Source organism: Mobula hypostoma, chromosome 1, assembly GCF_963921235.1.
Source record: "Mobula hypostoma chromosome 1, sMobHyp1.1, whole genome shotgun sequence".
Taxonomy (NCBI): Eukaryota; Metazoa; Chordata; class Chondrichthyes; order Myliobatiformes; family Myliobatidae; genus Mobula; species Mobula hypostoma.
This window is the reverse complement of record NC_086097.1, coordinates 54,680,964-54,705,771: the sequence shown is the minus strand read 5'-3', so window position 1 is coordinate 54,705,771 and position 24,808 is coordinate 54,680,964. Positions and strand designations below refer to the sequence as shown.

General features: G+C 40.9%; 1 protein-coding gene across 2 annotated transcripts in view; it reads left to right on the top strand.

The window, feature by feature from the left end:
• wdhd1 (WD repeat and HMG-box DNA binding protein 1) overlaps positions 1-23,120 on the top strand; it is an 89,779-nt gene extending 66,659 nt beyond the window's left edge. The window contains exons 21-26 of one of the 2 annotated variants that reach the window (XM_063049169.1): positions 2,577-2,633; positions 5,578-5,618; positions 7,504-7,677; positions 8,301-8,425; positions 8,752-8,890; positions 22,396-23,120. In XM_063049169.1, the coding sequence (XP_062905239.1) occupies positions 2,577-2,633; positions 5,578-5,618; positions 7,504-7,677; positions 8,301-8,425; positions 8,752-8,890; positions 22,396-22,602 (743 nt within the window). In that variant the 3' untranslated portion in view covers positions 22,603-23,120. Of the gene's footprint in view, positions 1-2,576; positions 2,634-5,574; positions 5,619-7,503; positions 7,678-8,300; positions 8,426-8,751; positions 8,891-22,395 lie in introns of both variants that reach the window. The other variant, XM_063049161.1, reaches the window with a different exon arrangement.
• Positions 23,121-24,808: the final 1,688 nt, after the last annotated feature.

Sequence of the window (24,808 nt, the reverse complement as noted above, 5' to 3'; positions counted from 1 at the left end):
GACAGCAGGCCATTCTAGACTGGGTATTGAGCAATAAGGAAGGGTTAATTAGCAATCTTGTCATGGGAGGCCCCTTGGGTAAGTATGACCATAATATGGTGGAATTCTTCATTAAGGTGGAGAGTGACATAGTTAATTCAGAAACAAGGGTTCTGAACTTAAAGAAGGGTAACTTTGAAGGTATGAGACGTGAAATAGCTAAGATAGACTGGCAAATGATACTTAAAGGGTTGACAGTGGATGTCCAATGGCAAGCATTTAAAGATCGCATGAATGAACTATAACAATTGTTCATCCCAGTTTGGCAAAAGAATAAACTAGGGAAGGTAGTGCACCCGTGGCTGACAAGGGAAATTAGGGATAGTATCAATTCCAAAGAAGAATCGTACAAATTAGCCAGAAAAAGTGGCACACCTGAGGACTGGGAGAAATTCAGAGTCCAGCAGAGGAGGACAAAGGGCTTAATTAGGAAAGGGAGAAAAGATTATGAGAGAAGACTGGCAGGGAACATAAAAACTGACTGTAAAAGCTTTTATAGATATGTGAAAAGAAAAAAGATTGGTTAAGACAAATGTAGGTCCCTTGTAGTCAGAAACAGGTGAATTGATCATGGGGAACAAGGACATGGCAGACCAATGGAATAACTACTTTGGTTCTGTCTTCACTAAGGAGGACAGAAATAATCTTCCGGAAATATTAGGGGACTGAGGGTCTAGTGAGATGGAGGAACCAAGGAAAATGCATGTTAGTAGGGGAGTGGTGTTGGGTAAATTGAAGGGATTAAAGGCAGGTAAATCCCCAGGGCCAGATGGTCTGCATCCCAGAGTGCTTAAGGAAGTAGCCCAAGAAATAGTGGATGCATTGGTGATAATTTTTCAGAACTCTTTAGATTTTGGACTCGTTCCTGAGGATTGGAGGGTGGCTAATGTAACCCCGCTTTTTAAAAAGGGAGGGAGAGAGAAACCGGGGAATTATAGACCGGTTAGCCTGACATCGGTGGTGGGGAATGCTAGAGTCAGTTATCAAAGATGTGATAACAGCACATTTGGAAAGTGGTGAAATCATCGGACAAAGTCAACATGGATTTGTGAAAAGAAAATCATGTCTGACGAATCTCAAAAAGAATTTTTTGAGGATGTAACTAGTAGAATGGATAGGGGAGAACCGGTGGATTTGGTATATTTGGATTTTCAAAAGGCTTTTGACAAGGTCCCACACAGGAGATTAGTGTGCAAACTTAAAGCACACGGTATTGGGGGTAAGGTATTAATATGGATAGAGAATTGGTTGGCAGACAGGAAGCAAAGAGTGGGAATAAACGGGACCTTTTCAGAATGGCAGGCGGTGACTAGTGGGGTACCGCAAGGCTCAGTGCTGGGACCCCAGTTGTTTACAATATATATTAATGACTTAGACGAGGGAATTAAATGCAGCATCTCCAAGTTTGCGGATGACACGAAGCTGGGCGGCAGTGTTAGCTGTGAGGAGGATGCTAAGAGGATGCAGGGTGACTTGGATAGGTTAGGTGAGTGGGCAAATTCATGGCAGATGCAATTTAATGTGGATAAATGTGTTATCCACTTTGGTGGCAAAAACAAGAAAACAGATTATTATATGAATGGTGGCCGATTAGGAAAAGGGGAGGTGCAACGAGACCTGGGTGTCATTATACACCAGTCATTGAAAGTGGGCATGCAGGTACAGCAGGTGGTGAAAAAGGCGAATGGTATGCTGGCATTCATAGCAAGAGGATTCGAGTACAGGAGCAGGGAGGTACTACTGTAGTTGTACAAGGCCTTGGTGAGACCACACCTGGAGTATTGTGTGCAGTTTTGGTCCCCTAATCTGAGGAAAGACAGAGGGAGTACAAAGAAGGTTCACCAGATTGATTCCTGGGATGGCAGGACTTTCATATAATGAAAGACTGGATCAACTAGGCTTATACTCTCTGGAATTCAGAAGATTGAGGGGGGATCTTATTGAAACGTATAAAATTCTAAAGGGATTGGACAGGTTAGATGCAGGAAGATTGTTCCCGATGTTGGGGAAGTCCAGAACGAGGGGTCACAGTTTAAGGATAAAGGGGAAGCCTTTTAGGACCGAGATGAGGAAAAACTTCTTCACACAGAGAGTGGTGAATCTGTGGAATTCTCTGCCACAAGAAACAGTTGAGGCCAGTTCATTGGCTATATTTAAAAGGGAGTTAGATATGGCCCTTTTGGCTAAAGGGATCAGGGGGTATGGAGAGAAGGCAGGTACAGGGTTCTGAGTTGGATGATCAGCCATGATCATATTGAATGGCGGTTCAGGCTTGAAGGGCCGAATGGCCCACTCCTTCATCTATTTTCTATGTTTCTATCTACCCACTTTCATTTTATCCTTTTGTGCAGAAGTGTGTTAAAAATAAACAGAGGAAATACTTGTACAAATAGACTGACTGAAACTTTCCCTCAATTTCCTAAAATAATTTTAGTTTATTTTTACTGGCATTTTGTCAGTTGGTTAATCTAGTATTCATCTAAAACAACATTGAGTACTTATTGAATACAATTAATTTGTGGACTTCTCTACTGCAGGATTAAATCCATTTAGTAAAGATCTTGACTCTCTGGAAAAAATAACTACAAAATCTGGTATGTAATATCAAATTATATTCATGGAACTTGCCAGTACTGCAATTTTTTACATTTACGTATTTAGAATTATAATTTGAGAAATACTGTAACTTAGTATGTTTGCTTGCATGCATGATAAATACGTGTTGCAGTATGCCATGCCTTAAAACATCAGAATTTGTTCAACCATTTGCTTCATTACTAGACTGAATCGTGTTCACCAGTAAAACGATTAACTATCAGCTGTCAGGTAGTCAGTGTGTCTTGGTCTTCTGTGCATGGAAATCTGAAATGTACTGGACGTTAGTTGTTGATGCAGTTAACCATCTGCTTTGTGCTGGGCTTACCACTGAGTTCAATGATGCAGAAATGATAAGATAGGTGGACTTTTAAAGTCATAGATAAGACACAACAGGGAAACAGGTCTTTTGGCTCTCTGAGTATGCTGATCAGTAAATACTCATTGTAAATCCCATTTTTAAAATTCTCCTACATATTCATCAATTCCATTTGCCTACACTATCAGGGCAATTTACAGCCACCAATTAGCCTGCTAAACCACATATCTTTAGGATGTGGGAGGAAGCCAATGCAGTCACAGAATCTCCTCACACAGCACCCAGGGCCAGGAATGAACCTGCGTCTCTGGCACTCTGAGAGAGTGGCTCCACTTAAATCTGCCCTTTCTGATTTATTCCAAGAATGTCTGGTGTTTGAACATGTGCTCCTTGGGTTTGAATACAATCAGATCATGCCAAGGAAGGCAAGTTCTAAGATTATTGTACCTTGTAATGTTTCTAATTATTTAACAGTACCTCGCTATTTTGCATTTTAAATTATTTGAAATTAGTATTTAAGAGTCAGACATTTAAAAGCTATCCACATGGATCTGAGACATATTAAAAACTTCAAAAGCTAAGCTATCAAAATCTGTCAGAGTAAAGCCCAGTCAAGAAAAGAATCCAGGTAGGTTTATAAATGATGCGTAGCAAATATGTGAAGCTCCCATTGCCTTTTCATCTTGCTCCTGAAACAGGAGTTCAAGTAAGATTGGACACAGTAACTAGTTAGAATATAGAAAGAGAGGAGTGTGGTGCTGGACAGTGGACTATATTGAGTATGATTTGTGCAATGGTGTAAGTGTCACATCAGGACATGTATCATTAATATCAAGTATATTTTTGATCCAGGATCATTTCCTTTAAGTAGAGTAGAAAAGCACAGAAAGGGGCTCTTTTGTCATAGAGTCCATGCCAACCAATATGCCCATCAAAGCTAATCCTATTTGGCTGAGTTCTCTTTAAACCTTTCTTACCAATCTATCTATCCAAATGTCATTTAAGCGTTATTATTGTCTCTGCCTCAACCACTTCCTCTGGCAGCTTATTCCATATACATAGCGCCCTCTGTGTGAAGAAGTTGCCGACTGGTTTCCTTTTAAATCTTTCCCCTCTCATGTTAAACCTATACCTTCTATTTTTCAATTGCCTTTCTCTGAGGGAAAAAGGCTATGTGTATTCACTTCATCCATGTTCCTAATGATTTCATACACCTCTATACCTTCATTCTTGTATACTGCATGGAACAGTCCTAGCCTGCTCAAGCTCTTCCTTGAGACTTGACAGCATTCGGGTAACTGCGCTCTTTCCACCTTAATGACATCTTTTCTATAACAAGATAACCAGAACTGTACAGAGTATCCAATTTCACCCTCACCAACATCTTGTACAGCTGCAACATGATGTTCAAGCCTATAAAGTCATGGAGAAGTACATCTCAGAAACAGAACCTTTGCCCCCTCTAGTCCATGTCAAAATCACCTACTCCAATCGACCTGCACCTGGAATATAGCCCTGCATACCTTTACCATCCATGAACCTATCCAAACTTCTTTTAAATGTTTAAATTGAGCTTGCATGCACCACTTGTGCTAGCAACTCATTACACTCTCACGACCCTCTGAGTGAAGTAATTTCCCCTCATGTTCCCCTTCAACTTTTCATCTTTCACCCTTAACCCACGACCTCTGATTGTCGTCCCACGTAACTTCAATGGAAAAAGCCTGCTTACATTTACCCTAGTTATACCCCTCATAATTTTGTATACCTCTGTCAAATCTCTTAAGCTTCTACATTCTAAGGAATAAAGTCCTAACCTATTCAATCTTTCCATATAACACAGGTTCTCCAGATTGGGCAATATTCTTGTAAATTTTCCCTGTACTCTTTTGACCTGATTTGCATCTTTCCTGTAGGTATACTGATGAAAGTCAGCATGCCAAAATACTGTCTTAACTGTGGTGCTATTTTCAATGAACCATATACTTGTACTCCTAAGTCCTTTACAACATTTCCATGAGCACTACTGTTCACTATACTACTCTACCCTGGTGAGCTTTCCAAAATGCAACACTTTGTTGTTATCTGTATTGAATGTCATTTGCCATTCCTCAGCCAATTTATCTAGATGATCAATTTATCTTGTAATTTTTGATAACATTCTTCGTATTTTATCATACACACATTTAAATGTCATCTGCAAACTTATTAACCGTGAATTATACATTCTCATCCAAATCACTGATGTTAACAGCAGTAGGCTCAGCACCAATCCCCATAGCACACTACCGGTCACATCCTCCTGCCTAGAAACAACCTTTCATCATCGACCTCTATGATCAAGCTAGCGCTCTCTGCATTGCATGTGATTTAACCTTCCAAGCTCGCCTACCATGCAGGACTTCGTAAAAGGCCTTGTTAAAACCAATGTAGACAATGTCCACAGCCTTGCCTTTATCAATCCTCTTCTGTTGATTGTGTCTGGATGATCACTTCATACACTAATTGACGTAAATTTTAATATACAGTGGAACAACATTTTTTTCCATCAGTAAAATTGTAAAAGCATTTTTGTCCTTCTAAGGTTTTGTTATATAACTTGATATCTCTTCTGTTAACAGTAGCTCTTACAAGCAATATTCTTGCACGTGGCAATCCCTTTAAGGTAAGGGATTGTTTTACTTTACTTGAAGATTTTGTGCTAATTGTATTCCTTCTCCTTCAACATTTGAGTATAGGTAGAAAAATGATAGAAAAAGATAGTTTGCCGTTTAGTGTTGTAAATTACATTTTTTCAATGACATCCTAAATATGCCTCCCAGTGTTTACTCTTGCAAGGCCTGTTTCTAGAAAAGGAGAAGAAGCATATTCTCAGTATTTTCAAATAGGACTGTATTATGGGTACAAACGGAGTCTGTCTGCTGATGAAGTTGCATATCTTTCTGCTTCTTATTTGTATTGAAACTTCTTAGGGAGCAGTATCTCATATCAACAAAGCTGAATTTAGTAGGAATATATTAATAGCAACACGCAAAAGTCTGGAGGAACTCAAGTCAGGCAGTATCTACAGAGGGCAACAAACAGTTTGAGCTAAGACCAACAGGACTGGAAAGAAAGGGGGTAGAAGGCAGAAGAAGGAGGTGGGGAAGGGGAAGTAGTACAAGCAGGCAGGTGAGGGGGGTAGGTAGATGAGTGGGGGAAGGGAGATGAAGTAAGAAGCTGGGAGGGGATACAGGAGAGGACAGTGGACCCTGGAAGAAGGGGAAGGAAGAGGGACCAAAAACTAGAGTGAAGTGATGGGCAAGTGAGAAGAGGAGATGAAGTGAGAGGGTAAACAAAGTTCAAAGTAAATTTATTATCGAAGTATATAGTATGTCACTAGAAACAACCCAGTGGCTCATTTTCTTGCGGGCATACTCGGTAAATCCAGAATAGAATAATGACCATAACAGAATCAATGAAAGACCGCACCAGCTTGGGCATTGAAACAGTGTGCAAAAGACAACAAACTGTGCAAATACAACAAGAAAAATAATACTAATCAATAAATAAGCAATAAATATTGAGAAATTGAAATGAAGGGTCCTTGAAAGTGAGTTGTCAGGCTGTGGGAACATTTCAATGGTGGGGCATATGAAGTTGAGTGAAATTATTTCCTTTGGTTCAAGACCATGATGGTTGAGGGGTAATAACTATTCCTGAACCTGGTGGTATGAGTTCTGAGGTTCCTGCACCTTCTTACTAAAGGCAGCAGGGAGAAGAGAGCCTGACCTGGGTTGTGGGGGGTCCCGATGATGAATTGTGCTCTCCTGCAACAACATTTCATGTAGATGTGCTCAATGGTGGAGAGGTCTTTAACCGTGATGGACTGGGCTGTGTCTACTGCTTTTGTAGGACTTTCCATTTAACGGCATTGGTGTTTCCATACCAGGCTGTGATGCAGCCAGTCACTATACTCTCCACACCACATTTGTAGAAGCTTGTCAAAGTTTTAAATGTCATATTGAATCGTCGCGAACTCCAAAGGAAATATGAGGGCCTGCATTGCATTCTTCATAATTGCATCTATGTGCTGGGCCTAAGATAAGTCCTCTGAAATGATAACACCTAAGAATTTAAAGTTGCTGACCCTCTCCACCACTGATGGAGGACTGGCTCATGGCCCTTTGGTTTCCTCTGCCTGGAGTCAATAATCAACTCCTTGGTCTTGCTGAGATTGAGTAAGCGTTTGTTGTTATGCCACCACTCAGCCAGATTTTCCATCTCCCTCCTACGTGCTGATTTGTCACCACTTTTGATTTGGCCTACAACAGTGGTGTCGTCAGCAAGCTTGAATATGGCCAGAATGGGGAATGGAAAAAGAGAGAAGCAGGGAGGGGAAGAAATTACTGGAAGTTGGAGAAATCAGTGTTCATGCCAGATGGGATATGAAGTGTTGCTCCTCCAACCTGATTTTGACTTCATTATGGCAGTAGAGGAGGTCATGGAGGAATGGAGCTCTTTACTTTTTTAATTTTCTTAAATCCAGTCTTTTGTGTTCTCCTTCCGAGGTGACATCTGGTGGCATAACTCCTGGACTACCTGGAGCTCAAACTCGTAACACCAACATTCTAGATAGCATGGTGAAAACTAATAAAAGATCAACAAACAACAACAATCAATCTACAAATAAGGAAAAATCGACAGTCCTGAAGCCTCTGATGTCAAAGTTAAAGACAAAACAGGTACTAATCTAATTAAGTATTTAGTTTAGATTCAGAATAAAACCAGTTTCTCCCGGGATCAATAAAGTATGACTATGACGAAGAATTATATGTTCATTTGGTGTTTCCCCTTGTGACTAAGTTACAAACATTAGCCAATCATATACCACATTATTATATAGAAGTTCTTTTCGACCACAAGTGAGTCTGAGTTGAAAAATACTGTGAAATTTGCTTTTTCTTTTTGTATGTGGAAAAAGAACCAATATAGCTGATGTTTGTAAGCTCCATGCAATAAGTACTAAAGTAGAACTAAAAAGGAAATATTTTGCGTTTCTGTATGTCAAACTCCAGAGGGTACAAAGTGCATGCTATATGATTTTGTTTCAAAGATGTTCCAATTAATTTTGCTGAATATCACGAATCAATTTTGTAGTTACTTTGCTTGCATCCTTATAATGCTTTGAGATTTACAAAAATATGGTTATCTGGTTGTTCCAGCATTAGACAGCCAAATATAAAATAAAACTTCGATTTTATTTTAAATGCCACTGTAAAAGTTTTTGTCTTGAGTAATTAACTCGTGCAATGCATTGGTGCTGTGAATGTATTTTGGCATCTATTTTTCACTTTTTTTTTTACAGACCCAGGCTACACTCTTCCAAACAACCACCCCCAAGTCCAGCAGTACAATTACGGAAGATAAACCTATTGAGGCTAAGCCTGTACAAACAGTTAATCCAGAGAGCAAAGTTACAGATAACAAAAAGTGAGTGTGTTTTTACATTATATACAAAGGATAAACACGTCAGAAACCATTAAACTGCTTGGAAATTTAATAATTTGTATTGATAAGTGTACATTTAAAAAACTTTATGACTCATTTTCTATAAATATGATTTAAATTATGATGATACTACCAGATAGCAACTGCACACAGCATTTGAATTTCAGATTATTATTTCCATAATAAGCACCAATTGTAATTTCTAATCAAGTGGACTTAATCAACCATTTCCCTTGGGATCAATAAAGTATGACTATGACTAGATTGAAGATAGCAATAAAGGAGTAATTTTTTTTTATTGTGAAAAGGCCAAAGAAAACAGGTTTCCAACTTTGGTTGGAGGAAAGCCGAGATAATATTATTGCTGAAAGTCCGGATTTGACAGAAGAAGAAATAATTAAAGAAGGCATGAACAGATTCCGCATTCTATCTGCTGAGGAAAGGAAGGTAGGAAACCCATCTCTGGTAGTTAGCTCTTGATACTTTTAATACATCAATTTTGTCTTGGCTTTATAAATAATAAAGTTAATTTAGAAACATTTTCATTGAAATCTTCAAGTTATTTAAGATTATCAACTCAGAAAATCCACTTCCATGAGAATGTATATGCTTGGACAATTAGTTTTTGATCATTGCTTTGATTGTAGTCTTATGTCTTGCCTTATGATTTTAGTGTTTAATTGGTTTGGATTCTCACCTTGGATTGCTTTGACAGTGCCAAAGAAAACCTGTTATATTTAAAAACATCTGTTTGGATACAATGTATGATTTTGTAAGCTTGCCTATTTGTAGCTGACATACAGATTTAAATCTATGGTTGTTGGTTAACTTGGTGGAAAGAATATAAGCCTGTATAGACACATTGAGTTAGAGCCAGCATACTGATATTTCTTGAATACTGGAAAATTTATCAGGAAGCGATGTTGTCACTAGAATGGTTTGATTTTAATTTTACATCCATTTCTCTGGAATTGGTTTATTATCGTCACTTAGCGAGATACAGTGTAAAGCTTATGGAGTCATGGAGCACTATAGCACAGAAACAGGCCCTGTGGCCCATTGAGTTGCAGAACTGTTAGTCTGCCTAGTCCATCAACGTGCATCTGAATCACGGTGCTCCTTACCCCTCCCATCCATCTACTGATCTTAAATGTTGCAATCAAACTTGCATCCACCACTTCGACTCGCAGCTCGTTTGACACTAGTCTTGCATACTGTTCATACAGATCAAGTCATTCCACAGTGCAGTTAGGTGGAACAAGGTTAAACAACGCAGAATAAAGTGTAGCAACTATTGAAAAAGTAAATAATTAGGTGCAAGATTATTATTGATCATTAGAAGGGATAGTCAACATGGCTTTGTGTGTGGTAGATAGTGCCTCACCAATCTTTTAGAGTATTTCAAGGAGGTTACCAGGAAAGTGGATGAAGGAATGGAAGTGGATGTTGTCTTCATGGACTTTAGACAATATCCTGTGGGGGAGGCTAATCAAGAAGGTTCAATCACTTGGCATTCAGGATGAAGTAGTATATTTGACTAACGTTGGCTTAGCAGAAGAAGCCCAAGGGTGGTAGTAAATGGGTGCCTGTGACCTGTGGTGTATTGTAGAAATCAATGTTGGGTCCATTGTTATCTGTATCAGTGATCTGGATGATTATGTGTCAGTAAATTTGCAGATGACATCAAGATTGTGAGCATATTGGACAAGGAGGAAGGCTGTCAAATCTTACAGCATGTTCTGGACCAGCTGGAAAACTGGGCTGGAAAATGGCAGATGGAAGTTAATGCAGACAGGTGTAAGGTGTTGCACTTTGGAAGAACCAATCAGAGTAGGGCTTGTACTGTAAATGGTGAGGCTCTGAGGATACGGTAGAACAGAGGCATAAGACCATAAGACTTGGGGGCACAATGAGGTCATTCGGCCCATTGAGTCTGGTCCACCATTCCATCATGGCTGATTTGTTAGTCCTCTCAAAACCATTCTCCTGCCTTCTCCCCATAACCTTTGACACCCTTACTAATCAAGAACCTGTCAGTTTTTGTTTTAAATATACCCAATGACATGGCTTCCACAGCCATCCGTGAATTCCACAAATTCACCACCCACTGGCTGAAGAAATTCCTCCTTATTTCTACTATAAAGGGATGTACTTTTATTCTGAGGCTGTGCCCTCTGGTCTAAGATTTCCCTTTTAAGAAACATCCTCTCCATGTCCGCTTTATCCTAGGCCTTTCAATATTCAATAGGTTTCAATTAGATTCCTTGTCATTCTTTTAAACTCCATTGAGTACAGGCCCAGAGCCATCAAACACTCCTCATACATTAACCCTTTCATTCCTGGAATCGTTCTCCTCTGGATCCTCTCCTATGCCAGCACATCTTTCCTTAGATAAGGGGCCTAAAGTTGCTCACGGTACTCCAATGCAGTCTGATCAATGCCTTATAAAGCCTCAGCAATACAGATCCATATTTCCTTGAAAGTGGTATCTCAGGTAGATGGGGCTGAAAAGAAGGGTTTTGACATGTTTATAAATCAGAGTATTGAGTATAGAGTTAGGATGTTATGCTGAAGTTGTATAAGATATTGGTGAGGCCTATTTGGGAGTATTTTTTGTGCATTTCTGGTCACCCATCTGTAGGAAACATATCGATCAAATTGAAAGAGTACAGAGAAAATTTACAAAGCTGTTGCCTGGACTTGAGCTTAGTGAAAGGGAAAGATTGAATTGGTTAGGACTTTATTCCTGGAGCAAAGGAGAATGAGGGGAGATTTGATGGGGGTATAAACATTTGAGGTGTATAGTTAGAGTTAATGCAGGCAGGCTTCTTCCACTGAGACTGAGTGAGACTAGAGCTAAGGATGATAGGTTGAGTGTGAAAGTGGAAGTATTTAATGAGAACCTGAGGGGGATCTTCGCTACTTTGACGGTGATACAATTGTGTAGTGAGCTGACAGTGGAGCATCTGTTCTAAACATTCATAGAATGAGTTGTTCTTCAGACAGAAATGTGCTATTGTTGGCAATGTTGCCTGACTTTGTTTTGTAGTCTCCTGAGAGGGTATAAGCCCTGCCACAACTTATAGCTGCTCTGCGACTCTATTTTGGACTGGTACTGTCTCTTGGCCGCTCTGATGGCTTTATGGGTTAGTATCTCAATTTTTGTATCGGTTAAGGTCACCTCATTTGAGTGCTGCAGTCCTAAGTGGGAGCGCATCTTCCAGTTCATCTATGGTTTAAGAACACCCAGATTGTCCTCTCTGGCATGGAGTCATCAATATATTTGCTGATAGAGAATGTTACATTCTCATTGAGGCTGGCAGCCGTGTCATTGAACATAGACCAGTCATGTAAAACTCATCTACTTCCTCAGGCCAGCATATGCACTGGCAGACTTCACTAGATCCTCCCGTTTCAGTTTCTGTTTGTATGCAGGGAATAGGAGCACAGCCTATGGTTAGATTTACCGAAGTGTGGACAGGGGTGGCTCGGTAGGCATCTTTGATGGCTATGTAGCAATGGCTCTGTGTTCAGGCCGCTGGTGGGACAGGATACATGCTAGTAGTATTTTGGTAATATCCTTTTGAAGTTGTCCTGGTTGAAGTCACTAGCAATGAAGAAAAGGGCCTCTGGGTGTCCTGTTACAAGGCTCTTGACCAGAGTTCATTGGATGCAGGTTTCATGTGTGTTTGAGGTGAGATGTAGTCTGCAATTAGGATATCTGAAGTTAACTTCTGTAGCAGATAGAATGCCTTTACTGTTAAATATTCCAAACTGGTTGAGCAGGAACTCACCAGAGTCCACCACCTCTAATTTTACTCAAGGACACTGGTGAATTGAGAAGCCCTCAGTTTGAAGGGAACCGGCTGGTGAGGCACAGTACGTAGCAATCCCTTAGTTTCTTTGGTAGGTCAGTCTTGCCCTTACCTTATCAGCTTTGTTCTTGATGGCTTAGATGTTAGCTGGTTAGTATGCTGAGGAGGGGTGGCTTAAACCCATTCTGTTTCACGGTCACATGCAGCCCAGCCCTCCTACCATCTGTGGAGCGGAATAAATAGACGATGTTTCAGGTAAGTGGCTGTGTCCGGGTGTCCTGAAAATCCTGGGCAAATGTAAGTATAACTAAGTTGGTTTTAAATTGGTGTTGCTGAGGAACTATATATTAATGTATTTGTTAATATTTATTTTATTTCTGTGTGAGCAAATGACATTGTTATTTAACCAACTTGGCAGATGGTCACATAATTGACATAAAATCTGGAGAATGAGGAACAGAATTTTATGGAAGGGTTTGCAGCAATCTTGCTCAATGAATGTATGAAAGGGTGATTAGTCTTGGCTGACAGGTAGGATTTGCAATTTTCGGGGTGGGTGGAGCATTTAGACAGATATGCACCTTACGATTTGTTTTTTTTTCTCTCTTGCAATGTAATGTGTAATGTCATTCAACTGTTTGTCAAAGTGATAGGCTTATTTTCACAATCAATTGGAAATCAACTGCTGTATATGAAGAAAATAAAATAAAGGGTGAAGGGATCAAAGGTGTATGTAAAACGAGAGAAAATCCTGCAAATAAACTCAAATCTGAAATAATTGAATAGAACCAAAAATTAGACAAAGCTTGGAGGAAATGCAAAAAGTAAATGTTAATTTGAGAACATCAAGGAACTTTGTTCAAGTTGGTTGGAACTTTAAACTCTGAAAACATTTTTGGAAGACTGGGTGCAGTTCTTGTTAGCACACAATAGGAAGGAAATGATTGCGGTAGAGGTGCAGAGAAAGTTCATGCAAAATGAAGGAACATTTCAGATATGGGAAGAAACAGAATGGGCTAAACTTTAAATGGTAAATTTATTTATTAATGTCAGGTGTACTGATGTACCAACGTACCATGGAAGAACTTGTCTTGTATACTGTTCATACAGATCAATTCATTATAACAGAGCATTGAGATAGTACAAGATAAAACAATAGGAAAGTTGGAAGTAAGTGGCAAATTGTAAAGAGACAACGTGAGGAAGAGCTTTCTCACCTAGACAGTAGTTGATTTCTGTAACACACTGCCTGAAAAGGTAGTGGAGGTGGTACTTTCACAACATTTAAGAAGTGTCTGGATGGCACTTGAATCACCAAGGTAGTGTAGACTAGAGGCCAGGTACTGGTAAATGGAATTAGTTTAAATGGGTACCTGATGAACATGGTAGGCTGTTTCTGTGCTGGAGACACTGTCAGGCAGACTTGTGGGTGAATTGGAGTATAATGGTTGATACATTTTTAATTTAATACTCTGGATAGGAACCATTATTTCTTGAAGATGAGTCTATTTTCAATCTTATTATTTTTTTCCATTGCCATTATACATTTACCATACCTTTCAACTAATTTTTATATTCCTTTTTTTCTTCCATAGTTTTAATATGAATAAAGTGTACTGATTTAATATTACCCTTGTTATTAATTATCACATGCACCTGTCTTTAAATTGTCATTTTTTTGTGACATTCTACAAATACGTAAAATAGTTGGTGTTGGCTTTGATACCCTTTGCAAGGTTTCTATGTTACATTATTTTTTAAATTGTCATTGTTACATAAATTCACAAGCAGAGTTTTTGATTTGTATAAGCATGCATTCATTTTATATTTACCAGTTATTACTTCAAGTACAGCTGTCTCAGGGTTTTTATGAATATACCGGTATGCTTGATGGTAATTAGTTATTTTTTGTGTTTTATTTAAATCCATTGTGGTTCATCCCTTCAGTCTCTTGATCTTAATATTAAATTTGCTCACTATAATCAAATTGTGGTTCATCAGACATAGTCATGTTTAACCTGTCCCATTAAACTAAAGCAACACACATCAAAGTTGCTGGTAAATGCAGCAGGCCAGGCAGCATCTATTGGAAGAGTTTCAGTCGACGTTTCAGGCCGAGACCCTTCGTCAGGACTAACTGAAGGAAGAGTTAGTAAGAGATTTGAAAGTGAGAGGGGGAGGGGGAGATCCAAAATGATAGGTGAAGACAGGAGGGGGAGGGATGGAGCCAAGAGTTGGACAGGTGATTGTCAAAGGGGATATGAGAGGATCACGGGACAGGAGATCCGGGGAGAAAGACGGGAGGGGGGAGGGAACAGAGGATGGGCAAGGGGTATAGTCAGAGGGACAGAGGGAGAAAAAGGAGAGTGAGAGAAAGAATGTATGTATAAAAATAAATAACGGATGGGGTACTAGGGGTAAGTGTGGCACTAGCGGAAGTTTGAGAAGTCGATGTTCATGCCATCAGGTTGGAGGCTACCCACATGGAATATAAGGTGTTGTTCCTCCTACTTGAGTGTGGCTTCATCTTTACAGTAGAGGAGGCCGTGGATGGACATGTCAGAATGGGAATGGGGCGTAGAATTAAAATGTGTGGCCACTGGGAGATCCTGCTTTCTCTGGCGGACAGAGCATAGGTGTTCAGCAAAGCGGTCTCCCAGTCTGCGTCGGGTCTCGCCAATATATAGAAGGCCACATCGGGAGCACCAGACGCAGTATATCACCCCAGCCGACTCACAGGTGAAGTGTCGCCTCACCTGGAAGGACTGTCCGGGGTCCTGAATGGTGGTAAGGGAGGAAGTGTAGGGGCATGTGTAGCACTTACCATAGAACCATAGAAACTGCAGCACAGAAACAGGCCCTTTGGCCCTTCTTGGCTGTGCCGAACCATTTTCTGCCTAGTCCCACTGACCTGCACACGGACCATATCCCTCCATACACCTCCCATCCATGTATCTGTCCAATTTATTCTTAAATGTTAAAAAAGAACCAGCATTTACCACCTCATCTGGCAGCTCATTCCATACTCCCACCACTCTCTGTGTGAAGAAGCCCCCCCAATGTTCCCTTTAAACTTTTCCCCCCTCATCCTTAACCCATGTCCTCTGGTTTTTTTCTCCCCTTGCCTCAGTGGAAAAAACCTGCTTGCATTCACTCTGTCTATACCCATCATAATTTTATATACCTCTATCAAATCTCCCCTCGTTCTTCTACGCTCCAGGGAATAAAGTCCTAACCTATTCAACCTTTCTCTGTAACTGAGTTTCTCAAGTCCCGGCAACATCCTTGTAAACCTTCTCTGCACTCTTTCAACCTTATTTATATCCTTCCTGTAATTTGGTGACCAAAACTGAACACAATACTCCAGATTCGGCCTCACCAATGCCTTATACAACCTCATCATAACATTCCAGCTCTCATACTCAATACTTTGATTAATAAAGGCCAATGTACCAGAAGCTCTCTTTATGACCCTATCTACCTGTGACGCCACTTTTAGGGAATGTTGTATCTGTATTCCCAGATCCCTCTGTTCCACTGCACTCCTCAGTGCCTTACCATTAACCCTGTATGTTCTATGTTGGTTTGTCCTTCCAATGTGCAATACCTCACACTTGTCAGTATTAAACTCCATCTGCCATTTTTCAGCCCATTTTTCCAGCTGGTCCAAGTCCCTCTGCAGGCTCTGAAAACCTTCCTCACTATCTACTACACCTCCAATCGCTGTATCATCAGCAAACTTGCTGATCCAATTTACCACATTATCATCCAGATCATTGATATAGATGACAAATAACAATGGACCCAGCATTGATCCCTGTGGCACACCACTAGTCACAGGCCTCCACTCAGAGAAGCAATTCTCTACCGCCACTCTCTGGCTTCTTCCATCGAGCCAATGTCTAATCCAATTTACCACCTCTCCATGTATACCTAGCGACTGAATTTTCCTAACTAACCTCCCATGCGGGACCTTGTCAAGGGCCTTACTGAAGTCCATGTAGACAATATCCACTGCCTTCTCTTCATCCACTTTCCTGGTAACCTCCTCAAAAAACTCCAACAGATTGGTCAAACATGACCTACCATGCACAAAGCCATGTTGACTCTCCCTAATAAGCCCCTGTCTATCCAAGTGCTTGTAGATTCTGTCTCTTAGTACTCCCTCCAATAACTTACCTACTACCAACGTTAAACTCACCGGCCTATAATTTCCCGGATTACTTTTCGATCCTTTTTTAAACAACGGAACAACATGAGCCACTCTCCAATCCTGCGGCACTTCACCCGTAGACAGCGACATTTTAAATATTTCTGCCAGTGCCCCCGCAATTTCAACACTAGTCTCCTTCAATGTCCGCGGGAACACTCTGTCAGGTCCTGGGGATTTATCCACTTTAATTGCTTTTCAATCTGTACAGTTTCCATGGTCTCACTACTTGATTCCCTCAATTCCATAGATTTCATGTCAGCTTCCTTAGTAAATACAGACGCAAAAAACCTATTTAAGATCTCCCCCATTTCCTTTGGTTCCGCACAAAGCCGACCACTCTGATCTTCAAGAGGACCAATTTTATCCCTTACAATCCTTTTGCTCTTAATATACTTGTAAAAGCTCTTTGGATTATCCTTCACTTTGACTGCCAAGGCAACCTCATGTCTTCTTTTTGCCCTCCTGATTTCTTTCTTAAGTATTTTCTTGCACTTCTTATACTCCTCAAGCACCTGATTTACCCCCTGTTTCCTATACATTTCATACAACTCCCTCTTCTTCTTTATCAGAGTTGCAATATCCCTTGAGAACCAAGGTTCCTAATTCCTATTCAATTTGCCTTTAATCCTGACAGGAACATACCAACTCTGCACTCTCAAAATTTCCCCTTTGAAGGCTTCCCACCTACCAATCACATCTTTGCCAGAGAACAACCTGTCCCAATCCACGCTTTTTAGATCTTTTCTCATTTCTTCAAATTTGGCCTTCTTCCAGTTCAGAACCTCAACCCTAGAGACCAGATCTATCCTTGTCCATGATCAAATTGAAACTAATGGTGTTATGATCACTGGAACCAAAGTGCTCCCCTACACAGACTTCCGTCACTTGCCCTAATTCGTTTCCTAACAGGAGATCCAATATTGCATCCCCTCTAGTTGGTCCCTCTATAGACTGATTTAGAAAACTTTCCTGAACACATTTTACAAACTCTAAACCATCTAGACCCCTAACAGTATGGGAGTCCCAATCAATGTATGGAAAATTAAAATCCCCTACCACCACAACTTTATCTTTACAAAGATAAGCGGAAGAAGTGCTACACATGCCCCTACACTTCCTCCCTTACCACCATTCAGTGCCTCAGACAGTCCTTCCAGGTGAGGCGACACTTCACCTGTGAGTCGGCTGGGGTGATATACTGCGTCCGGTGCTCCCGATGTGGCCTTCTATATATTGGCGAGACCCGACGCAGACTGGGAGACCGCTTTGCTGAACACCTACGCTCTGTCTGTCAGAGAAAGCAGGATCTCCCAGTGGCCACACATTTTAATTCCACGTCCCATTCCCATTCTGACATGTCCATCCACGGCCTCCTCTACTGTAAAGATGAAGCCACACTCAGGTTGGAGGAACAACATCTTATATTCCATCTGGGTAGCCTCCAACCTGATGGCATGAACATCGACTTCTCAAACTTCCGCTAGTGCCACACTTACCCCTAGTACCCCATCCGTTATTTATTTTTATACATACATTCTTTCTCTCACTCTCCTTTTTCTCCCTCTGTCCCTCTGACTATACCCCTTGCCCATCCTCTGTTCCCCCCCCCCCCGTCTTTCTCCCCGGATCTCCTGTCCCATGATCCTCTCATATCCCCTTTGCCAATCACCTGTCCAACTCTTGGCTCCATCCCTCCCCTCCTGTCTTCACCTATCATTTTGGATCTCCCCCTCACCCTCTCACTTTCAAATCTCTTACTAACTCTTCCTTCAGTTAGTCCTGACGAAGGGTCTCGGCCTGAAACGTCGACTGAAACTCTTCCAATAGATGCTGCCTGGCCTGCTGCGTTTACCAGCAACTTTGATGTGTGTTGCTTGAATTTCCAGCATCTGCAGAATTCCTGTTGTTGCCATTGAACTAAAACACGTTTTGGAGAACCATATGATTACTTTTATGAAATCTATTATTTTGCTTGAGTAGTTTTGCATCCCCTTTTAAAGTATCACCCATTCTAACAAAATACAGTTTATTTGCTTTGTGTTTCCCTGCTTTCCATGTTGATTCACCATCCCTCAGGCATCACTATTATCGTGACGTCTATGGTTACCTCTTACCCAAATCTTGCATCGTTGCTGTTCTACTGGTTCAGTTTTCACTCTGTCATTCAATTTCTTCTGTAATTATTGTCTTGTTTGCCCAACTTCCAATCCCTCTCCCATTTTCCTGATTTTTGTTTTTTTAAAAAAATAATTTAAACTTCTACTTGTGCTTTGGTTGTAACCAAGTCTCTTTTAAACCGAATTTATGCTTCTAGCATTTTTAATTTTTTTTTCAACACTTTGATTATAAATCTGAATACCAATGCTACTTTGCTCAAAATATAACTTGTTAGCTTTTCTCACATTTTTTTAACCTTTGTTTTAATCACCTCCTTCTAATTTTTGCCTCAGCCTATTTATCCCTTCTGCAGGGGCATGAGTTTTGGTAGTGGCTGTCCTGTCGCTGCAACCTTGCTAGTCTAATGGAGTCCTTGATTTAGGAGGCTGAAATGTTCCCTTTTGCTTGATGATTCCAATGGAATCAGATAAAATCATAAGGTATAGGAGCAGAATTAGGCCATTTGGCCCATTTCATCATGGCTGATCCAGTTTTTCTCTCAGCCCCAATCTCCTGCCTTCTCCCCATATCCCCTCATGCCCTGACCAATCAAGAATCTATAACCCTCTGTCTTAAATAAACATAAAGATTTGGCCTCCCCAGCTGGCTGTGGCAAATAATTCCACAGGTTAACCACTCTCTGGCTAATGAAATTCCTCCTCATCTCCGTTCTAAAAGGACACCCCTCTATTCTGAAGCTGTGTCCTCTCATCTTAGACTCTCCTACCATAGGAAACATCATCTCCACATCCGCTCTATCAAGGCCTTTCACCATTTCATAGGTTTCAAGGAGGTCACCCTTCATTCTTCTGAATTCTAGTAAATATAGGCCCAGAGCCATCAAATGTTCTTTATATGACAAGCATTTTGAATCCTGAAATCATTTTCGTGAACCTCCTTTGAACCCTCTCCGGTTTCAGCACATCCTTTCTAAGAGAAGAGGCCCAAACCTGCTCACAGTACTCCAAGAGAGGCCTCACCATACTTTATAAAATTTCAACATTACGTCCTTGCTTTTATATTCTAGTCCCCTTGAATGAATGCTGGCATTGCACCTGCCACCTTCAACACGGACTAAACCTGCGAATTAGCCTTTAGGGAATCTTGCAGTCCCAAGTCCCTTTGCACCTCAGACTTTTGTATTTTCCCTCCAGAAAATAGTCTACCCTTTCATTTCTTCTACCAAAAATGCATGACTATACACTTCCCAACACTGTATTCCATCTGCCATTTTTTTGCCCATTTTCCTAATTTGTCTAAGGCTTTCTGTAGCCTCTCTACCTCCTCAAAACTACCTGCCCTCCACCTATCTTCATATCGTTTGCAAACTTTGCAACAAGGCCATCAATTCCATCATCCAAGTCATTAACATATAACGGAAAAGGAATCCGTCCCAACACAGCCCACTGTAGAACATCACTAGTCACTGCCAGCCAGTCAGAAAAGGCTTCCTTTATTCCCACGCTTTGCCTCCTGCCAATTAGCCACTGCTTTATCCATGCTAGAATCTTTCTTGTAATACTGTGGGCTGGCTTGTAGCTTGTTAAGCAGCCTCGTGTGGCACCTTGTCAAAGGCCTTCTGAGAATCCCAAGTACACAGTATCAACTGATTCTCCTTTGTCTTCAAAGAAATCCAACAGATTTGTCAGGCAAGACTTTCTCTAGAAGAAACCATACTGACTACGCCTGATTTTATCATGTGCCTCTAAGTACCCTGAGACTACATCTTTAATAATCAACTGCAACATCTTCCCAATCATTGAGATTAAACTAACTGGCCTATAGTTTCCTTTCTTCTGCCTCTTTCCCTTCTTGAAGACTGGAGTGACATTTGCAATTTTCCATTCTTCTGGAACCATTCCAAAATCTAGTGATTCCTAGCTGTGTTCATCCAGTTCCAGCTTCAGCTCCTTAATGTGGTTTGTTAGAAGCTGCAGCTGGATGCGCTACTCGTAGATGTGGTTGTCAGGGACACTGGAGGTTTCCCTGGTTCCCACATCCCGCAGGAGGAGCCATTTCACTATCCTGTCTGGCATCTCTACTGTCCTAGCTAAGCAGATATAAAGAGAAGGAAAAAACTTGAGCTTTTCTTTCCTTTGCTTTCTTTGAGTGAAGCCACTCTTCGCTGAAGCCTTGAAGAGCTAAAGCGTTAAGATCACCATTCTACGTCCACTCAGATGACAGCTGCTGCTCTTGCCCCTGCCTTCCTTTAATTTGCTCTGACTAATCAATCCCAAACGCCAATTGGTCATTGCTCAAAGCTCTGCTACACTGCCGCAACTCGCTCCTGCCTTTTATCCTTGGGCCATAGACCTGTTTGAAGTCCCCTCTTCTCCAGACATCTGATACCTGGACTGGATGCTGGTCAGGGCTCATAGAGATGTTCTCCTTCTTCAGAGAATGGGGTTACCCTCCCTTCAACATTGATGCTGCCTTCACCCGCAGATCCTCCATTTCCCAATCATCTGCACTCACCCCATCTTCCCATCGTTTAACAGGAATAGTTCATCACCTACCATCCCATCAGCCTCCACATCTAACACATCATCCTCCACAACTTCTGCCATTTGGAAAGATATACTACCACTAAACATACTTTTACCTCCCCTCCCCCTCCACTTTCCGAATGGATCATTCCTTCTATAATTCCCTTGTCCATTCATCTCATGCCACTAATCTCCATCCTGGCACTTAACCCTGCAAGCGGCCTAAATGCTACACCTGCCCATTACACTTCCTCCCTCACCTCCATTTAGGGCCCCGAACAATCCTTCTGGGTGAGGCAACTTCACCTGCAAATCAACTGGGGTTGTTTATTGTGTCCGGTACTCCCTATGCGGCCTCCTGTACATTGGTGAAACCTGTCTTAAACTGGGAAACCGCTTCATCAAGTACCTCCACTCTATCCGCCACAACTGGAACTTCCTGGTGGCCAAACATTTTAATTTCAGTTCCCATTCCCATTCCAACATGTCGGTCCATGGCCTCCTCTTGTGCCAATATGAGAAGATGAGGCTACCCTCAAGGTGGCGGAGCAACACCTTGTATTCCATTTCAGTGGCCTCCAACCTGATGGCTTGAATATTCCATCATATAGTTTTAAAACATTCCCCCTCCCCCCTACCCCCACCACCACTCTGACCAAATACTTCTTCTCACCTGGCTATCAGTTCCCCCTGTGTCCTCTCCTATCAGATTCCCCTTGACCTTTCCCACTCCTGCCCTTGACCTTTCCCACCCATCTGGCTTCACCTATCACCTTCCAGCCAGCCTCCTTCCTCCTCCCCACACCTTTTTATTCTGGCATCTTCTCAGCCCTGAAGAAGGGTCTCGCCCCAAAATGATGACTGTTGATCAATTTCTATAGATGTTGTTTGACCTGCTGAGTTCCTCCAGCATTTTGTGTGTGTTGCAATGGAGTCTTAATACTTTTTGCCTGCCCAAGAAAGAATGCAGCATTTTATGCTATTAGTCCATTAATTACCAGGGGTATATTTTGGGATTCAGCTTCACAAATTGACATGGTGAGATTCTAAGTTAGTAACATTTGGGTTTTTAGTCCAGTAAGTTCTCAACTTGCAAATCATCAATTTACTTAAAGTATCTATAGTTTAGATTCCTACCTATTAAAGAGGCCAGGTCAATAGTAAACATTTTTTGCATCTCCTGTTTTAACCCTTCAGTCAAAGAAAAGTTAGAATTAGTTGTAGTTAAATAGTTATCCCAATTCCAAAATGGTCAGATCATTCAATGATTTTATTTTCCAGGCCTGGACAGAGAGGGCTAAAAGTGCTACCAATACTGTGCCTGATACAGAGGTTAAAAAACGCAAGCGTACAGAAGAGCAGGGTGTGAATGAACTAGAAGACAGAAAGGAAAATTCTGAAGAATCTGATGCTTCTGCCAAAAAGAAGAAACCGGAACATCCAACTGTGAATTCAAGACTGTCTGCCTTTGCTTTCAAAAAGGACTAACGATGCTGTAAATTGTTTCAACATGATCTGAACATAATAGAATCTTATTTGTAAATTGCATTTATTAAATTTAAGTTTGGACAAGCTTGAGTTATAAATGTTCTTGAAAATGAACTTTGTTGCATTGGGGATATTTAATATCTCTTTTATTAAGTTTACATTTACAACATGCATTGGGTTTATCACTTGTGGCAGTTCTGCTGTTCAGTCAAATGGTGTTCTACTCAAAAGCGGATAGTTTATGGTGGGGTTTAAGGTAGCTGTTTTGGCTGCAAGTGAAGAGGACCTGCAATCAGTTACCTATCAGAGATAGTGTGCAATAGTAAGTAAGTGAGTGGAAGGTCATGTGACAGGTGAATCAAATTAATTTTGACTGCAACAACTTTCTTTGATGAAGATTATGGCACTAGTAATACTTCTGTGTTGTAGAGTTTATTATGAATAATATAGCAATAAATTTTCGATATTGCGTTGTTCCAAAAGGGTAAATTGTAAATTTTATTTGAATACTCCTTTTAATAAATTGGTGGGCTTACTTGGAACTTGTTGCTAATCTGAACAGTAGGCGTTTAATTACTTGTAAGTATGTTCAGGATTTTGATAGGTGCTGGACCAGCAGATTTTCTGGGCTGAGATGTTCTTTTATTAATACTCCAACACATTTTTAATTCTCATTTTAGATATTACACAATAAGATTTCAAAGAATCTAGTACATTTCAATGGAGTGGGGATCTGATGCCTTGGTGAGCTGACAGGGGATATGGGAATCTGGGGACCTGGCAAGTGGAAGGGAAATGTGGGAAATACCATCCAGAGAGTCAGATGCCAAACCACTGGGATTTGTTTCATATCCTCCAAGGTGTTGGATTTTGTTTAGATTCCAGTTTTCAGTTTTTATGAAGTCAAAAGAGACTGCAGATGCTATAATCTGGAACAAAAAAAAAGTGCTGGTGTCTCTTTTTTGTTCCACATTCCAGCACGACAGTGGGTTGAGCAGCATTTGTGGAGGCAAAATGTGTAAGTCAATGTTTCCAGTCATGTCTCTGCAGCAGGACTAAGAGGAAAGTTTGCCAGTATGGAGCACTATGTGGGGAGAGGGGTGATATCGTGTAGGGGAGTGGGGAGGTGTACCCAGGTGGGGAGGAGATGGCATGGGCAGATGGAACCAGGTGGGGAAAGTCAACAAAGGGAGAAGAAATGTGTGTGAGAGGAGGACACCAGGAGTCTGGGTCTGGGTTACCCGAAATGGAAAGCTCAACTTCATGCTGAACAGAGTGAGGTAATGTTCATCTGTCCCCTCAGTGTTGCAATAAATTGTGCATTTCTCTTTGACTTTTCCAGTTTTCGTGCACATGTTTGTTTCTCTTTATTTGCAGCTATGTTGGTGGAAAAAGTTATGAAGACCAAATGTGGAGACAATGACATCTTGTTTTGGTTAACTGCAGGTGGACTAGGTGATTAAAAATTTTTTGAATGAAAGTAAATGATTTATGCTTTCTGTAGAGCTTCAAGTGCCAGAAGGATCAGCTTCAACAGAGAGATGCCTCATACCATCAAATGAAGGAAGCTGGTAAGACATGCAGAACCAAGAACTGGTGAGTATGTAGCCACTGGATAATGAAGCTGAGCTCCAATATGTATCCAAAGCAAAGCATACTAAATGAAGGATCTCTTATTCATATTTATGAGCTTTCCCCTCTTGTAACATTTGCTAATTTGGATTTGACCCAGTTCAAGAAACTTTTTTGTTAGTACAACAAACCATTATCAGTAAGATGTACAGTGGGGTTCAAAAGTTTGGGCACCCCTGGTCAAAATTTCTGTTACTGTGAATAGTTAAGTGAGTAGAAGATGAACTGATCTCCAAAAGTCATAAAGTTAAAGGTGAAACATTCTTTTCAATGTTGTAAGCAAGGTTAGTGTATTATTTTTGTTTTGTACAATTTTAGAGTGGAAAAAAAAGCACCATGCATAAGTTTGGGCATTCCAAGAGATTTGAGCTCTCAGATAATTTTTACCAAGGTCTCAGACCTTAATTAGCTTGTTAGGGCTATGGCTTTGTTCACAGTCATCATTAGGAAAGGCCAGGTGATGCAAATTACAAAGCTTCATAAATACCCTGACTTCTCAAACCTTGTCCCAACAATCAGCAGCCATGGGCTCCTCTAAGCAGCTGCCTAGCGCTCTGAAAATTAAAATAAATGA